The sequence below is a fragment of the Gastrolobium bilobum genome, unplaced genomic scaffold (genome assembly GCF_033153095.1).
Source record: "Gastrolobium bilobum isolate Gb01-03AN ecotype WA unplaced genomic scaffold, APGP_CSIRO_Gbil_v1 utg20955, whole genome shotgun sequence".
NCBI lineage: Eukaryota > Viridiplantae > Streptophyta > Magnoliopsida > Fabales > Fabaceae > Gastrolobium > Gastrolobium bilobum.
Window position 1 is genome coordinate 37,206 of NW_026896977.1, and position 19,093 is coordinate 56,298.

Consider the following 19,093-nt stretch of genomic DNA (forward strand, 5'->3'; position numbering starts at 1 on the left):
TACATGGGGTGAGATAACAATCTCAATAAACCAAGGGTCCTTGGAGATCACTCCACTCATAAGTTCACTCACTGTGCATATATAATATCAACAATATAATATATCATCCATTATCCTACACAGGATATCCAATGACATTTAAGCCTATTATATACACAGATATATTATCCACTGGGTACTTCCAAGAGCATTCCTTACAAGGCCAATCTCTTAGGTATTCTACCACTTGGCAACCCTTATAAGGCCATTCCAGGGGAAGCCCCACACAATCATGCATTTCCACTGGCCAAAGAATTGTATAACATAGCACACTTTAATATAATATCATTATCCTACGCGGCATTTATACCCGTTTTTACTTACGTTTTGACATGTATGACTTTAATAAAAACATACACACGTGTGTTTCTACATTTTTAGTCTCATTTTTTATAACAGTGGGTGTGGGGATTAACATTTACACCGGTAATGAAAGTAAGAATCCATCTACTGTCATGTTAGAGAGACAAAAAAGATACAAAATAATTAATTAAGTCTCACCCAATGCCTTAAGGTTTTAGGTTGAAGTGGTTCTTATCATTAGGGGTGTGCAAAAAAAATGGTTCACTTGCCCTGCTCTTGATCGACCTTGACCTGACCCGTAAATATCTATTTTTTTAACTAGGTTTAAATACTGACCCACTTTTATTTGGGTCAGTTTTAGAGCTGATTTGTTTTAATAATGACACGTTGACCCAAAATTTGACCCACACCCATTATGTGAAAAAAAAGAAAATCACAATTACGATAAAAGAAAAGTTTTAACGTAAAACAATTACGTCAAAAAAATTTACGAAAAATAATTCCATCAAAATTTTTGACGAAAAATATTTTCATCAAAAATTGTGACTAAAAACATTTATGTAAAAAAATTTGACGAAATTTTTTTTTTGTCAACTTTTTTTACGGAATCTAAATTTCGTCAAAATATTTCACAAAAAAATATATTCATAAAAAATTTCGATGAAACACATTTCCATCGAAATTTTTTGACGAAAAAAAGTTTCATCAAAATTCTTTACAGAATTCAAATTTTGGCGAAAGTTTTTGACAGAAACATTTTCGTTAAACTTTTTGACAAAAAAAAAAATTTCGTCAAAATTTTTAGCGAAACACATTTTCATCGCAAATTTTTGACTAAATATTTTCGTCAAGTTTTTTGATAAAAAATATTTCCATCAAAATTTTCAACGGAACACATTTCTGTCAAAAATTGTCGTAAAATTTTTCGACAAAAAATATTTCCATAAAAAAATTAGATGGGAAAAATATTCTGTCAAAATTCTTTAGAGAATCTAAATTTCGTCGAAAGTTTCGAATAAAACATTTTCCTCAAAACAGTTTTCGTCGAAATTTTTGTCATAACACATTCCCATCGAAATTTTGAACGAAAAACATTCCGTCAAAATTTTTGTCAGAATTCTTTTTTCGTTTAAAACATTTGATGGAGGAAATAATTTTCGTCAAAACTTTTGACGGAAACTAAATTTCGTCGAAAATTTCGATAGAAAATTTACTTTTGTAAAAAATTTCATTAGAGAAAAAATTTCGTCGCTTTTCGTCAAAAAGTATTCTGACGAAAAAATTATTTTGTGACGAAATTTTTGTGGTTTGCTACGTAGAAATTTCATCGAAAATATGATCTTTTTTAGTATTGTTAAAATTAGTGATTTGTCATCTTAAGAAGGGAAGAGCGTTCTCTCATCCTTTACTTTTCCTTAATTTTCACTAATTTTGTTTCACATGTGCAGGGGCTTAAAATTATATTCCTTTATTTATTCAACAAATATCAAATTTATTATAAAAATTATATATTTTAAAACAAATAAATAATTAAATTACATGAGTTTAAAAAAAATCAATTACTATAAAAAAAATTAAATTAAAAACATGTTTTTAAACCAAGTCAAAAACGGGTCAGGTCAGATTTGACCCACTTCAGAAGCCAAGTCAGACCTACTTCAGAAACCAAGTCAGGTTAGATCTAATCCGGTTCTGAACTAGTTCATAAAAATCCAAACCAAGTCAGATCTGACTTGGATCAAATTAAAGCGGGTCGGGTCAAAATACCTGACCTATAAAAACCAAGTTGGGTCAAGTCGGCACAAAAGCCTGACCCGACCTTACCCACATGCACACCCTTACTTATCATGGTATCAAAGCTAGAGTGACTAGAAGGTCATGAATTCGATCACCACCACCCTCACTTTAAGATGGAATTAGGAAAAACACAAGGTAAACCAAAAAGTATACCTATATATGCAACACATGGTAGACTAAAAAATGAGTCTGTATCATATCTACGCTTCAAGTCAAAGGGATCTTGCGTGAAGGGAGTGTGTTAGAGATAAAAGATATAAAATAATTTATTAAGTCTCGTTACCCAATGCCTTAAGGTTTTGGGTTGAAGTTATTTTTATCATCTAACGGTGGAAAAATGGTATGTGGTGGTAAGAATGTAAAATAACGACACAGTCTTTTGTTAATTTCACCAAAAAAGAAGAAAATTTAAGTTGTAAAGGAGGGGCTTTTACCAAGCTTGCTGCTACGTACATTTGACAAATATGTGGCATGAATATGATCACTTTGTTGTAACCCAGCTGACAAACGCTCAAGTGAGATTTTTTTCCCCCAATTAATTAAGGACTTGACTATTGTTTTTAAAACCATGTGGGGTCTAATTTTTGTTGACCTAAGTAAACCCCTTGAATTAAGTATATACACCTCACACTCACTTGTTATATAGAGTTGGATTTTAATCGAATATGTAAGAGCAAATAAATTTTGAGAGTAGATGAGTACATTCAACATTTTAAAATATAACGTAAATTACCTGAATAAGTTACTGAAGGTGAGAGGATAAGGACTAAGGTTTTGTGTTTTTATATGGAATACTTTTTGGATGAACACCATTTATGATTTTGACGTCTTTATGATCAGTACCTAATAAATTTTGGATGGAGTATTTCATGAGATTTCGATGTCTATAAAAAGGATATTGTTTATCATGAGATTTCGATGTCTTTTGCATACAAAAGGGACATTATTTATCTGGAGTGATGACAGTCTCTGTCCTTATGCACAATTGGTATTAGTATTGGATGAGTAATTCCTTTCATGTTTTCAGCATTTTTGCAATCTTATTTAATAATATTTCCATCTTTTGATCATAAAAGGGATATTGTTTATCTTGAAAAAAGGTCCTTATTAATCTTTTCTCAAGTGATAATTTTTTTGGTGTTGAAGTTACATTTTATTTTGAGTAAATTATAACCTTTGTGTTATTTATTTCAAATTATGTATCGCTTGATGCAGGATTATTGATTTATAAATTTCTCCTAGACTTTGTGTTTGTTCATACTCTAGTATCTGTAAGATTATATTCTTTGCAGGGACAGAGAATTTAATGTAAGAGTTTTTTGTGGCAAATTAATGCCAATTCCTTGGGTCGAACATGAGGCTGGTATTCTGAGTCTCCTTAACAAATGTATGGTGAATTTCTGTCAATGAAGACATATTTTAAAGTTTTATGCTAATAAACTAACTGTGTGGTAATATCATTTCTCTGAAACTCTCAATCTGAGCAAAACAATGTTGTTCAATATCATGCTATGCTTGTTTGACCTTTCACTACTCTTTGTGCATAAATTGGATGACTTTAATGTATTCTGCATGTATATCCCTGTTAGTTTTTCATCTCTTGCCAATGCCACTGTCCCAATTAGGAAATACGCATTTCCCAATTCAAGTCCCAAAGTTGTCCTCAAATCAAAACTTTGAAATAAAAAGTTCAGAGTGTAAGGGGGTCTCCAGTTCAAGCTCAAGATCACATCATGGCAAGCGAAGAGAGAAGCGCTCAACCAGAGCCTCATTGTTCTTGAGGAACTTGTTCATGGCATAAATAAAGAATTTATGCCGCAGGCTACTACGCTAGCTCTTAAATTAAGTATTGTTATGAATTGGAAAAAGACAAACAAACCATCAATGCTCCAGCCTTGTTACTCTAGCTTATGAATCATGTGGAAAATATGTTAATGCACACATATGGACAAGGCTTCTGTGTCAATGACATTATCATAGTTGATGAAGTACCTAACTCAGTAGTTGAGTATTTTGACAGTTTTTTCATTTTATTAAAGACAAAACCAGAATGCCACAAATATATGACTTTCACCGTCCCCGAGCATCAAAGTTAAACATATAGTCGTACACATAATAAGTGTTAAACATGGCAACAGTTTCGAAATATTTGTAGTTCATCAAATAAATAACAGAAGGCATGAAAAATATATATGATAATTTGCATCACAAAGATAAAATGTAAGTGAACCAATAACACTAGTAATTCATACAACACAAAATTAAATCAATTTCGAAATTGCGAAAGCAATGTACATGTCTAAGAAAAATCAAATAAACTTTTAAACCTAAAATGATTTTAACCTACGGAGCTGTCCTGGCAAGGAGAGGGGATTACAATTATCTTGTTTACTCAGCAACATGATTTCTCTGATAACCAGAGCCTTGTCCTGATCGAATTGCTGATCTTGGCGACTAGGTTTCAACCCATCCATGAACTGGAGAAGCTTTGTCTTGTTCAACCTTAGGATATCAACAACACCCTTGGGCTTCTCTGAATTCAACACGAACAACTTGAACACATGGAAAGCTTTCAACTGTGTAGTACTCTTGCTTTCTCTCAAAGCATTCATCAGAAGCTTCAAGTTCTCAAAATCACTCACGTAACGCACCATCACACAGCGGTTCTTACCCTCCAATAACATATTTCCCAACAGCATTAGGGCATGAGATTTCGTGAGTTGATTGCTTGACTCAAGTAGCTTTGAATTGAAACCCTCAAAGAACCATTCATAGTTTCTGTTCAAAAAATCAGCAGCAAGTGATTTATGCCTTGTTAACAGAAAACCCAATGTGTCAGCCACGTGCCCTGCGAAGGTATAGTTTTGCAATGGCACGTATTCTAGAAACTTCTTCATGTAGTATTGGGAATCTAACACATGCTTTGTCGCTATTTGGCTCCGTAGCACACACTCCCTCAACATAATCCCATATAACAAAGCCAGGTGGCTGTTATCATCGACGAGATCAAACATGTTGTCGATTAAGAAATCTGGTAGGTCTAAGTTTTCTTCTATGTATTCGGTAGCAAAGATACGAGAGCTGAAAGGAAGGTGTTGTCCCATTAGGTTTACGACGATTTGGCTTGCGATTATCTGCGATTCCCACTCCAAGGATGCGAAGCACTTGAGTAGGAGACGAAACGGGTTGGTGGCGCTGCGCTTGTCTTTGAAGAACTCAAGGGCTGTTTTGGAACACACTTTGGAATCAGGTTCCGCCTCGGAATCGCCATGTAGAACAAAGTGAAGTTCTTGGAGGAGTTTGGAGATCTTTTGGTGATTGAGATCTTTGAGATTGTTTGAGATGTGAAAAGACAATAGATGATCATGGACTCGATGAACAAGATCAGTGGGAACAACTTGATGGTGATGATGATGATGGCGGTGGTGTTGATGGCTTTGTAGGCTGCAGGGATGGAGGAGGTTCTTGAATGGCTTCATTTTGGAAGTCAGAAAGTGTTTCAACGAGAGAGATCTAGGGTTTTCTGACTGTATGACTAGCGGGGTATATATATATTAGGGTAACAAACAATTCGTGTTTATCTCTTCAAGTCCTTTTAAATATCTCTTCTGATCTCTATCTTTTTTTTTTGGTAAAACAATCTCTGTTAAGTCAATCAGTTACGATAATGTATATATTTTTAAGGGAAAAACATTTATTCTAATCTTATGTCATTTTAGATTCTAACCGTTGATTTCCGTCAATCAACGGTTATAATTTATTGAATCAAAATTATTAATTAATTAATTAATAATAAATTTGGCCCATTATGTTTGACCCAATAAATTATAATCGTTAATAGACGGAAATCAACGGTTAGGATCTAAAATGACATATGGTTATATCCTTTAAAAGGATTGAAGTTTTTCTCTATTTTTAAATATTTTATTTTTTCTTTTGCCATAATCCTAATCATATATTTCAAACCGTAGGTCAAGTGAATTATAAACATAATTTCAAAAAATTTCAAAATTTTCAATTAAATTAAATTAATTGTTCACGAGATAATTTTATGGGATATTTATCTTTTAACCTAATTCCAAATTTCAAGCCGTAATTGTTAAAACCGTTATTGAAATGGGATATAAGATAATATAAACTAATTCCAAATTTCAACCCGTAATTGTTAAAATCGTTATTGAAATGGGATATAAGATAATATATGCATGTATTTTTATATTTATTTTTTTAGATACATGTATTTTTATATTTTATCAAACCGTTATACGGGAAGTTGAGATTTTCTTCATCTTACCGAAGAATGTGGACTACGATCCGAAGTTGCAGAAGCTTTCCGAAAGGTTCTATCTCATCGTCGATAGCATCTATCTATACCATCATACAATTCCAAAATCTTTTGTCAAAAAATAAAAATAAAAATTCAAAATGTCTTGAAGGATAGATAAGATTAGGATTAATCACAAAAGTAAGTTCAACTTGTCCCTACATCTTGTAATCCCATTAATGCTGATTTGGTTTGATTGTATGCTAGAGCTATTCTCCCGTATATGATCTCTATGGTTAAACATTGTTTGTTAGATAAAAAATGGGGTTTGAAATTTGAATTTGGATTTACGGATGAAAATTTTATTTTTTCTGTAGTTACGGATGACATTATTATTTTCACGGTTTTGTGTTTCATATCTCTACAACTATATCTATTTCCCTGTTTCTGTTTTTTGTTTTCTTAACTCAAAATCAATTATATATGTTTGCTCTTTCTCTATGAGGTAGTATCTGTGTTTGAGATAAATTTACATCTTTAAATTTTGTTCTATTTTCCTACACATGCCTGAGAAGATTACCGGACCAAAACAAATTGTCAATAGACATTACACCTACAACGGTGTGTAAAATTGATAGCAAATCTGAACAAAAAGCATCTTGAAAGGTCGAGTAATATTATTAGAAGCATCTTTTCCTCTAGCAAGCTTGATAATGGAGAAACCTGACTACTCTATACATGATTGTATAAATGGGGGTAGCGTTTGTTTACTAAATACTAATCCATGTGGCTACATGATTGTGTGCGTCAGTGTTTATTTAGACGTACTGCGTTTTTTTTTTCATTTGTTCCCTGAAATCATATAAATGTTTAAACAGTCCTGGCATTCTTTTTCTTCCAATTTGGTGGGAACCCAATTTTGCCATTATACTAGATTGTATAGATTAATATTAGCCATCTATTCTACTCAACCTCTGCAGCTGGTACACTCTTGTGACGTGAATACGCTTTTTTTTTTTTTACACTCTAAACCTTAGGAGGACATGATGGATTCAATCATGATAAGATAAGAAAAAAAAAAAATGAATATAAGGAATTATTGATGAACGAAATGGGATCCCACTAGACCTTTATATAACTCTCAATTTCTAAAATTACGCGCGTTATAATCATCATGACGATTTTATTAAAGAATATTTGTTGCATTATTTCACAAGGACAAGACTAGGACTATGTTATTTACTAGACTAAACCACAACTACGATACCAACTAAGACATGATACAAACCTGAGTTCAGGGTTTGGTAAAAACGAGCCAACCCGTCGTAATCCGTCAAAAATAAGTCGGATTGAGTTGGTAAATATGAGCTGCCAACTTGAGCCAACCCGACCCGAGCCAACTCGGAAAAAACTAGCCAACCCGCGGGTTAAACGGACCAGCTCGCGGGTTGATTTTTTAAAAAAAAAATATACAAAATGTAATATACAAAAATGGATCAAACCCACACATGTTGTAATTGTCTTTCTTCCTACTCTAAACCTAAGTCCCTAATCTTCTCACATCCGTGCCATTTTTATATTGTTAGCCTGTGATAACTCTGTTTGGTTCAAATATCTTACCCACTTGGTAGCAAGTGGTTCTGATTGTTTCTTGATGTTGGTGCAAATTTGTTGTGAAGAAAATTCGAAACTAGAATATTTTGCTTTTATTTCTCATTTTGTAACCCTTTGTTTAAGCTGATGGAAGTCACATAGCTGATGCATTCATACTATAGGTTCATTTAAATAGGCTGAAAATGAGTCAACCCGCGATCAATTTTCGAGCCAACCTGCGAGCTATTTTTTCAAGCCAACCCACGAGCCAACCTTAACCCGACTCGAGTCGGGTTGGGTTGGGTTTTCTGCCTCATTTTTTTTTCGAGCCAACCCTAACCCGGCTCATTTTTTTCGGGTTGCATGCGGATTGGGCTGGGTCGAGCCGGGTTGGCCCGTTTTGCAAACCCTACCTAAGTCATGACCATCACACAGGTTAAATCTAATCTTACCACCAGCTAGCCCGACAAACCTAATTTTCATCCAAAAACATTTAGATTTATCAAAATTTACAATTAACATACTTGTAAAAATAATGGAGCAATTCTAAAAATAATAACCTATTAGGCTTCTAAACAAATTAAAATATTGTCCGCATTAACAATGTGTCGAGCTCACTAATGATAACCAAACTAACTCATATGATTAAATCAAGGAAAAAGTGTTTATCCTTTTAAATGACACAACTCTCTCACAAAGAGGTGGGATCCACACCTTTATTTTTTTGTCAACTCTCTCTCCTCCTTTATCTATCTCTTTCTCTCTCTTAAAATGACACAACTTTACATCCTTTAAAATGATACACACTTTTCCCTTAAATCAAAGAGCTGGAATCAGAAATTAATTATGTAACTTTACTTACAAAAACACGAAATTGCGATCGAGGTGAGTTATAATGAATTGCAACTCAACGAATAAATAATATAAGCTATAATAAACGTACATAATAATATATATAAAAAATATCAAAACAATCAAATTTCTCTCTTTAATTATTATTTTCTAGCCGATCAACTCACTAACATCAATTAATTGATTTATTCTCGACATATTTCTATTTGATAATTAAGTATATATTCATCAATGAACTTTATATTTTTCATTTGTCCAATCCGACAAACAAAGTACATTTAACAACTGATTATTAAGAGGTGGGAAGTTGTACTTGATGAATTTAATAAACTTGCTAATAAAAACTATACCCAAAAGCAATCATGTGTCATCCACGTATTGGAAAGGATTCAGACGAACACTAAAGCAGCAGCAGTGTGATTACATAAACTTTTCACATTGACAAAACCTCTCTGGAAGATTGACAGAATACGACCTCTCTCATACCTCGTCAACCTTAAAGACTGTTTGATCAACGTTATATGTACGCACATGGTGGCCTGTAGCTAGATGCTCATTGTGCTTCAGCAGTTCAACTACATTTTTGTAATGACGATGCGCAGATTGAAGTTGTAAAACAGCTGCTTGACCCCTAGTAACAAAATAATGAACCAATCTGCTGTATATGTGCTTAACCATAGCAGTTATTGGTATATTTCTTACCCTTTTAACACCCTATTTACAGATTTTGCCAAGTTAGTTGTCATATGCCCATATCTTCGTCCTTCCACATCTTATGCATGCGTCTATTTTTTCTTAGGGATGACATCAATCCACTCTACAACCTGAGGACTAGTTTCACGGAATCGTGCAAAACCTCTTTCAAAATCCACCATTGACGGGGTATAACCTGAACAAAATGATAAATATATAAATTTGAAGTATTTAATGCATAAAAAAATGGAGTTAGAATTGATTAATCATGCCTAAATTATTTAACGTCCTCTTCAACCTCTCATTCCTGAACTTTTGATTAAAATTGCTAGCAATATGACAAAGGAAAAACACGTGAAATGCATTCGGTGGCTACCAATTATGGTTATTCTCCACAGAGATATTATGCTACAATGTCGATCCAAAATGAGGCATATATTTGACATTTGCGTAACACGAGCACAAATATTCACAAAAAAATAGTCTCAGGCTTCCAAGGTCTCACCTTCAACAATGGCAAACGCAAGTGGTAAACATTCATCATTTCCATCTCGAGTTGTGGCAACCAACAATTTTCCTTTGTACTTGCCATATAAATTAGTGCCATCAATTTGTATCACTGGTTTGGAAAAATTGAAAGCCTCGCAATACTATCTAAAAGTCTAGAAGATACGTTGAAATAAGCATTTTCCAGGAACTAGGCCAGGCTTCATATAATAATCATTTGTTTGTATATGATAAAAAAAACTTGATGAAAAGCGAAGCATATATTCACACCACCTGGGCAAAAATGCATATGATTCCTCCCAATCACCATACATAATTGCAATTGCTTTCTGCTTCGCCTACCATGCCTTTCTATACGAAACTTTGAATCCATAGTTTGAGGTGATCCTTTCTTGAACTAGTGCAATTGAGACTGACGGTTCTTCCTTTATCATCCCTAGCAATGAAATTGTGACGTACACATTAAGACTAACATAAATAGCATTAACATGATTTATCATCGCATAATAACCTAAAAATGTACCTAGGATGAGCTCCGCAATGACATCAGCATCAAGTTGTCTATGACCTTGAGAAATATGGTCATTCAAACAATTGTTATCTCCACCCCATCTTGCAACCTTCCAATTTTCACCAAACACTGGTTTTATTACCCTAACCCTCCACGGGCAACCCTTATCATGCGTGCAACATTTCATGCTTAACTTTGTAGGCGTGCTCTCAATTACAATTGCATCTTGATGTTCCCTCATGATGTTGATCTTCAATTCCATTTGAACCTCCTTTTTGGTTGCAAATTCTTGGTTCACAAATAACTTGTCACCCAATTGTCATGGACCCTTTATTGATCCCGAAACCGAACCATCAGTACATGATTCTTGTTCACTCCGATAACTCCAATCAATATGTGTGTAATGTGAAATTCCTTCCCAAAAAGGAATAGCAGCATCATCACCTGCATCTACGAATGTGTAACTATATTGTTTACACTCCCTAAATCACATACGAGTTAAATACTAAAATACCTCCATGATGTTCTGCTAATTATGCGAAGCCCATGTCATTAAGTTGCGGGATTTGAAACTCCACCGGATCATGATATACTGGGATTTGAGATGCGAGCCTATCACAATCGTCATCTCCTTCTAAAGCACTAGCATCCTCGGCCAGAAAATGTTCTTCCATTGCGATATTTTCATCATCATCGTCATAATAGTAGTTATGCATAACCCAAGTTGGGTCATTTTCATTTCCCTCAGAAATGTTAACAACTGGAGCAGTATGAGCTGCAGATGTTGATGCATGACGTGAATAATTTAAAGCAACTGACCTCATAAGTAAAACAACATCCTCTACTGCGGCAATGTCCATATACAACTCCAAAAAATCTTTCCTTGACTAATTGAAAAATTCTTCCATTATCATCTCGACGTCTTCATCATCCTCCACGTGCAAACTAATATATTGTTCAGATTGCCAAAACCTTGTGGTGACCTGAGTGATAGATTGGTTACCTTGAAGAGTTAACTTTTGATGAATTCTCTGATGCAGTTCATCAATTGTTAAGTTATGTTTGATACATGTTGGCCTTTTTCACCTTCAAAAAATACACATCATCGGCCTTCCACCTTCCTACCATTGTAATATAACACAACACGAACAGAATCAGAATGTGAACTCATTTTTAAATAGAATAACAAATAAAATAAAAGACTATGAATAAGCTAATAATTTTGTATGTAAAAGTAAGAATTGATGGTGGAGAAGAGTTGTGAAGAGTGTGTAGAGTGATAAGGGTTTAAATATATATATTTGTATCATTCACGCCCCAGATGGGCATCAATATTTGATGTATCACGCCCAAATTGGGCATCACAGGTCACGCCCCATTTAGGCATGACCCATGTGGAGGTGACGCCCAATTTGGGTGTGACATTCTGCAATATATGCGTAAATAATTTCAAAACAGCAATAAATTCGTAATTTTTTATTTAAATTGCAAGAATTAATTTTTTTGCCCTGAAAGATCTACTCCATCTTCTTCTTTATCTTCATTTCCTTGATAATGTCTGGGATGTTGAGGCTATTGGAGAAATGCCTAGTTGGATAATCAATGACATAAGGGTACGAATCAGCACAGGCCGTGGGTATTGGGTAGTTATTATTGCCATTATCAACAAGCAAATCGCCAAAAACAAAATATGCTCGAGCCTCAGCTTCTGGAACAACAATGCTCAAAATGATCAAGATAAGCAAACATCAAAATATAGAAGAAATAAAAACTCTGTTGTTTTCGTCCATGGGATAGTGTCTCCAAAGGTACGCAAGAAATGGAAAATATTTATCCTTTACTTAGGATCCTCCTGAGAACAAAGTAATGGGTTAGGGTTGCCTTTAAACAGAACAAGTTTGAACCTTTTCGAGGTTTTGGTACCTAGGTTGGTGGAAAAAATGGATCTTTTTGAGAGGAATATGGTGTTGGTGTTGGGTTTTGTTTTAGAATGAATTTTTGCTATGAAATGGAATGTTGGGTTTTGGATTTAGGTTCATTGCATCCAACCATTGTCATCGAATGCCGATACCAGTTGCAATCAGTTTTGGATTTAGCTCTATATTTTTTATCATGCTTGAAAGTGGGTTTCATAAAGTTAGTTTTGTAAAATAATCTCACATTCTCATCAATATTTGACAATCAATCAAACATAGAATTAGTAATCTTGAGTCAATATTCCCCGTAATATTTTAGTCTATCAAACAACTTTTTGTAATATTCTCGAAAAATTCATTTTCTACCATATTCCTTGGCAAAAAAAAAAATTCTCATAACTGCAATACAATCTCTCACTAAGGTCAATAAATTTTCTAGCTAATGGGAATTGAAGCTTCCAATTTTATTGTTGCATGTTCTCAACTAATTTATGAGTCAAGAATTTTCTGCAGCAGTCTCTTAGAAGAGCATAATTACATCCTTAAAGAGGGCATTTTGGCACCATTCCACGAAGCAACTTCACCTCCACATGTTGTTTCATGCATGAAAACCAATACCAGTGTTGACACCCATCAATTGAAAATATTTGATTCATACCAGTATCCTCCAAACATATGACAAGGGTTTCATTCATATTCTTAAATTTGCATCTTTTGAGCTTAAATGCAAACTTGATCATGACTTGGACTATAATGTGTAAATTTTCATTGAAGCAGATTCTCCTCATTAATTGACATAGTAATACAATATTTTTAGCATTCTCCAATATCCATATATATATATATATTATATATATATATATATATATATATATATATATATATATATAAGGTTAAATGAATAATCAGTCATTGAATATAGCATTTGGTCCAGTCACACAAAAAGCTGCGTTGTTTTGTGTTAGAGGAAAAAAATAGAATCGTTCTCGTTCTCGTTCTCTTACTGTTTCCCTTTCACCCATATGTTTTCCATCCTCCTTGTCAAGACTTCGTAGACGGTGAGCAGGTCATCCTTGCCAGAACTTTGTGTTTCTCAGTTCTTATTTTGATTCCTAATTTGTCTTGTATTTTAGTTCGTTTTTTATTCTTTTGACTTTGTTTTATCTAGGGTTTTTTTCCAATTATTTTTACCTTACATTTACGGACAAAGATTTTCCCTTTTCCATATGGTAAGCTTTCCTCTTAATGGTTTTAATTTTATTTATTTGTGTTCTTTGTGACAAGTTATCCCTGCTAACTTTGTTTTCTCTATTTTTTTCAGCTGTTCTTATTTTTTACTAATGAAATGAGGTTGCTCTTTTTCATTTAAACAATTTTTCTCTTTGAGGTACTGGTACTTTCAATTGGGGAAAGCTCGAATTCTATTTATGGGATTCATATAACTATAAATTACTAAGTTTGAGTATTATGGAATCATCAATATTATCTTCTAGTTTATCTTGGATTCCATTATTGTTATCTTTGGAAAGGGGCATGGTTTCCTCTTCTTGTGATTGTACCATGTCTAAATCTAGAATTTTAATGTATTACACTTGCTTGGTTAGTAATTATAGAATGCTTGTTTTGTCTGAATCCTCATGTTTACTGGGATTTAGAAATTTGTCTCAAGGGGACCGAGAAATAAATCGTTTTAATAATTACTATAGGTTGTATTTTGCAAGGTTGTAAATATAGGTTTAGATAAATCAAATAAAATGTTTTATTTTTAGGCATCCTTGACCATCTAGTAGATGGCTTGTGCGGGATCAATATGTCCATTTAACTGGAAGGACTATTCTATTTCTCTATTTTGGTTGCTTTATAGCTTGTAGCAACACGTTCTTCATCCAACACTGGTGAATGTAATGGTTTGCTTTGTTAATTTATCGTGCTATTTTTTTTTTGCAGCTTGGAAGCTTTTGTGAAGTGACAAATGGTGAATGAAATTGAGGATAAAGGTGTTGGGTTTTGTGCTTCCTCATGCAACCTACAAAACATTAAATATTGTGGAGATTTTCTTCTTATTATAGATGCAGGAATTGTGAAAATTGGATTTGAAACCTGGGAATAGGGGTTGTATTATGTTTAGACTTTAATTTATCCATGTTAAATATGTCCAAATTCGAATCAAATTCCATTGAAGTGTAATAGAATCTTACGCATATTTTTTTACCACTTCATTGCTTATATCTCATCTATCCTCTTGTCATCATTATCTTCCGGTGAAAGTAGGATGCAGAACCCAAAAAGCAAAGAAAAATAAAAGAAAGGTTACAAAAATAGAACTTTATTTATTTATTTATTTTAATGAAGTCACAAAAAACACATGTTTTACTGCTACTGCATATTATCATCTGTGTGCATTTGAGCTAGAATTCAGCCTCCTAATAAATCGTCCTTGCCACAACACAAACAAGGTAGATATGATACCTCAAGCATGACAAACATAACGAAGCCATACTTTATTTGCTTAGAAGAAAACAAATAATTTATCTTCTTGATTGTAATTTCCATCTTTTTCACCTTCCTTGTTTCGTGTTTTTAAGTTGGATAAAAGCTTAATATGAAATTTGTTGTGATACAATGTCAAATTTGATAATGATAAGGACAAGATTTTCTGATGTAGGATTATATAGTTTATTGAGCTATACATGAATATAGACAAAACAACATGTTTTTAAAAAAATTTAAAGAGCAATATAATTAGGAAAGAATCTCAAGAAAATATATTGATAATGATAAAAAAAAATCCAGAACATGCGTTAACACTTGCCCAAACACTCCAACATTGACATAAAAGGACAATATCAGCCATGGAATAACAACTTGAAAAACGAAAAAAAAAGAACTCCTTCCAATATGCACAGAAAAAATAAAACTTACAATAATCATTCAGCCACAAGCCATTTATAACTTGCAGTCCATCATAACTTGCTCTAACCAAACTTGAACAATGATTGCTTTTAACTGAATTAAGCACCCTAATTCTGATTAAAAAGACAGACCTTACTAGATTAGCAAAAATGTGAGTCATAGAAAGATCCTCACAAAGATACATAAACCTCAAAAACACTATAAAAAACACTAGATACTAAGTCTTCAATTCTTCTTTGCTTAATGAGATTTGAGCTTTAATCCTTTTAAATTTCTAGGCAATGTACAACACAACTAACGCCTCTAACAAGATTGGCCTACAAGCACAATACAAAACCTCCAGCAAAAAAAAATATTATATTTAAAAATAAATAAATAATTAATTAATTAATTAAATGAATCAGTGCTTACCAAAATGAAACCATGAAAATATGAACAATAATTGTTACTCCTTTTGCTTATCTTTTGCAATATCCATCTGCAAATAAAACTTACAAACTTTTCATCACGGTTAAAGAGTCAAACACAAACATAATTAGTAATTACATACCTTTTGCTTTGGACAACCAGTTTTATAGTGACCTTTTCCTTGACAATAACTGCAAGTTCTTTGTTGTTTTGTCGACATTTCTAAACTTGATTTTATATGTGAAGCAACCCTTGGACGCCCCTTAGCTCTTATTACATGGGTGGGATCACGCACATCACTAATGAGTGAAACTTGAGAAACAATACTAGGAATTTGTGAAGGAACAATTTGGGGAGTTGGTTCGTCATCAGTTCTGTTTCTCTTTATTTCCACTTGTCGTTGCAGAAATTCAGTAATCATAGTGTCAAGCATTCTAATCTCTAAAATAGAATCTGAGGCTTCAGAAATAGCAATGTTGACTTTGGAGTGAACCGACCACAAAGACAATGCACTAACTTCATTAGTAGTTGTTTCTGCATGAAAACCTACAAGATTATCAGCCTTATAGCTTGCATTCATTGTCCATCTAGACATAATATATTTTTCAGGTAAGTTCATTATTTGTTTCTTCTTCATGATGTATAAAATATGTTTGCACAAAATTCCCATAGTCTCAAATTTTCCACACGAACAATGAGCTGTGAATATTTCAGTCAAATGGTAGTCGACAATTGCACACCACTTTTTATCAACTTCAGGAGACCCTACCCGATACTTGATCACATTTTTGTGTGTTGAAATCTTTTCATGAAAGTAATCACGTATAGCAGCCTTCCACTCTCTTTTAAAAATCTCAAATAATTTTCTTGTGTAACGCTCTCCAGCCATTGCTTCAATTAGATGATTAGTCTCCAAAATTGCTTTTGTATTTCTAGTTTTGAAATCCTCTTCTTCTTCTATATCCCTCCTAGACTTGATTGTTTTGTCGTATTGAGTAACAAAGTCATTTAACATTGTGTTAGAGTTGACTATCCATCAAAAAATGCATTAATGCTCTCACTTCGGCCACTTGTGGTTATTCCAGCAAAAAAAGTATATTTCAAGTATGCCTTTGCCCAGTGATGACGTGAATCGTACAAGTTAGCAAACCAACTACCTGCTTTAATATCATATTTAGTCCTCAATGATTTCCACTTGCCTTCAAACTCATCAATGTCTCGACTTTTATACCACTCACGGAAGTCAATATCAAAACTATCTTTAAATTGTGCACATAATGCTTGACTATGCTCCATAATATGTTTTTTGATGTGCCATGCACGAAAATGGTGTCGTGCTTTTGGAAATATATTTGCAATTGCTTTTCCCATAGCTTTGTCTTGATCAGTGATAATAGCAGTAGGAGACTTGTCAAACATACATCTGAAACTGTTCAAATAGCCATGTAAATATTGCCTCTGTTTCATGCTCTAACAAAGCGACAGTAGATAAAATTGACTGTCCATGGTGATTAACACCCACAAAAGAGGCAAAAGGAAACTTGAACTTGTTCGTTTTATAAGTCACGTCAAACACAAGGACTTCGCCAAATTGAGCATATGCAGCTCTCGACCTACCATCCGCCCAAAAAACACTTCTTAGTGTACCATCCTCTACCAAATGCATATCAAAATAAAAAGATCCATCAAGAGCGGACTTCCTTTGAAAGTGCTTGATGATGCCTTGACATTCTCGTCCTACATTATTCTTTCTTTGTTCTAATATAATATGGATGACATGAACAGGAGTAATATTAACTTCTTTGTTCATGGCATTCACCACCTCTTTGAAATTTTTGACGACGTTAAACCCTCCTCAAAAAGCTTAGAAACAAGTGATTTAGTGAAATTTGAGCGTAGTAAATCACTATGAGAATGAAACTTCCTCACCTTTGAAGGAGTCAACATCAACGGATGATTATGCGCATCATTAAACTTCTCCACGATCCATAATTCATCCACTAACTTTTCTTGTAACATCGCTGAACAATTTGTCCTTGAATCCCTTCGCCTTTTGACATTTTCAACATCAACTCTTTTATGGTTTTGTTTCTTGACACCTTGCTTTGAGCACACATAATTCCACCTATATATTTCTTGCGTTTTGAACTTTCTGCTAGTGTATTGCTTACGTATTCCAAATCCCTTACATTGTGCATAGTCATTATTGAAACCATAAGCTTCTTCTGCTGTCTTAAAGACTCTCCCTAAAATTGGGGCCTCACTCAACCCACTGTCATCATCTCCAACAATTTCATGTACATTATCTTCACCACATTCACCATTTTCATCGTCAAAGATTTTACACTGTTCATCTTCTCTGAATTCATCATTGTCTTTCTCCAAATCAACAACGTCATCAGCATATACTAAGCTTCCACTTATGTCAATGTCTTCAATAGTTGTTATGTGGGAGTGATCCATTACATAGATGTGAAAAAAACTGAACAATATTCTGTACAATATTTACACCATTAAAGTTAGATACAACAATAAAATTAGATATATGCGCTGCACGATTAAAAAAAATGGTATGACTAATAAACAAGTAAGAACCAATGGAATTATAACTTGGATGAATAAAAAAAATGCAAGCAAATACTATATCTTCTTGCATGTAACTTTTTTTTGTGGTACTTTTATGGGTCAAATGCTTGAATTTTAAGTGAAATTCTATTAGTGATTATGCAATGTTAACCAAAATCCCAATTTCAACTAATCCTAAAAAGGAGTTTCTGGGTCAACGTAATCATAGCTCTAGTCATGGCAGCTTAGTTTATAGTTGCAACTTAGTTATGCTCTCATTTTGTTGTTAAACTTATCAGGTCAAGGAAGCATGTTAATTATTATCTAAAAGAGAAAATACAAAGCTAAACGACAATAGGGAATAATTGAAAATCGATAAAGCTAGTGACCTTACAACTGTGAAAAGTAAAAAAGTTGGTGTCAATAGTTGATAGAAGCTTATAGATCATAGTATTGGTGAACACTGATAGAGACCTAACAATAAAAAAAGATGACGGTCAAGAGAAAATAGGAAAGTATCGGTACCTCAAAGAGAAAAGTTATCCAATTGGAAAATAGCAACCTCATTTCATTAGTAAAAAGTAAGAACAACTGAAAAAAAAAACAAAGTTAACAGGGATAACTTGTCACAAAGAACACAAATAAATTAAAATTAAAATTAAAATTAGGAACACTACCACTCAGAGGAAAGCTTTCCATATGGAAAAGGGAAAACCTTTGTCAGTAAATGTA

The 19,093-nt window shown here is 33.5% G+C and overlaps 3 protein-coding genes across 3 annotated transcripts; all 3 read right to left on the reverse strand.

Moving 5' to 3' along the window:
* Nucleotides 1-4,466: 4,466 nt before the first annotated feature.
* On the reverse strand, nt 4,467-5,618 carry LOC133303165 (putative MO25-like protein At4g17270). The gene has a single exon (XM_061503043.1). The coding sequence runs from the start codon at nt 5,616-5,618 to the stop codon at nt 4,467-4,469; it is 1,152 nt and encodes a 383-aa protein (XP_061359027.1).
* A 10,215-nt stretch (nt 5,619-15,833) lies between these two features.
* Nucleotides 15,834-16,811, reverse strand: LOC133303166 (protein FAR1-RELATED SEQUENCE 7-like). The gene is made up of 2 exons (XM_061503044.1): nt 15,939-16,811; nt 15,834-15,866 (listed from the first exon to the last, which is right to left on the reverse strand). The coding sequence occupies exons 1-2, from the start codon at nt 16,809-16,811 to the stop codon at nt 15,834-15,836; spliced, it is 906 nt and encodes a 301-aa protein (XP_061359028.1).
* An 800-nt stretch (nt 16,812-17,611) lies between these two features.
* On the reverse strand, nt 17,612-18,259 carry LOC133303167 (protein FAR1-RELATED SEQUENCE 5-like). Its single transcript, XM_061503045.1, has one exon. It carries the CDS (start codon nt 18,257-18,259, stop codon nt 17,612-17,614), a length of 648 nt encoding a protein of 215 aa, XP_061359029.1.
* Nucleotides 18,260-19,093: the final 834 nt, after the last annotated feature.

What these genes read in the sequence shown, in the direction of transcription:
- LOC133303165 (XM_061503043.1), bottom strand. Translation starts at nt 5,618, where the DNA reads ATGAAGCCATTCAAGAACCTCCTCCATCCCTGCAGCCTACAAAGCCAT.
- LOC133303166 (XM_061503044.1), bottom strand. Translation starts at nt 16,811, where the DNA reads ATGTTAAATGACTTTGTTACTCAATACGACAAAACAATCAAGTCTAGG. An exon ending in CTGGTTGTCCAAAGCAAAAG is followed by an intron (nt 15,867 to 15,938) that starts GTATGTAATTAC and finishes TTTTATTTGCAG; the next exon opens with ATGGATATTGCAAAAGATAA.
- LOC133303167 (XM_061503045.1), bottom strand. Translation starts at nt 18,259, where the DNA reads ATGGATCACTCCCACATAACAACTATTGAAGACATTGACATAAGTGGA.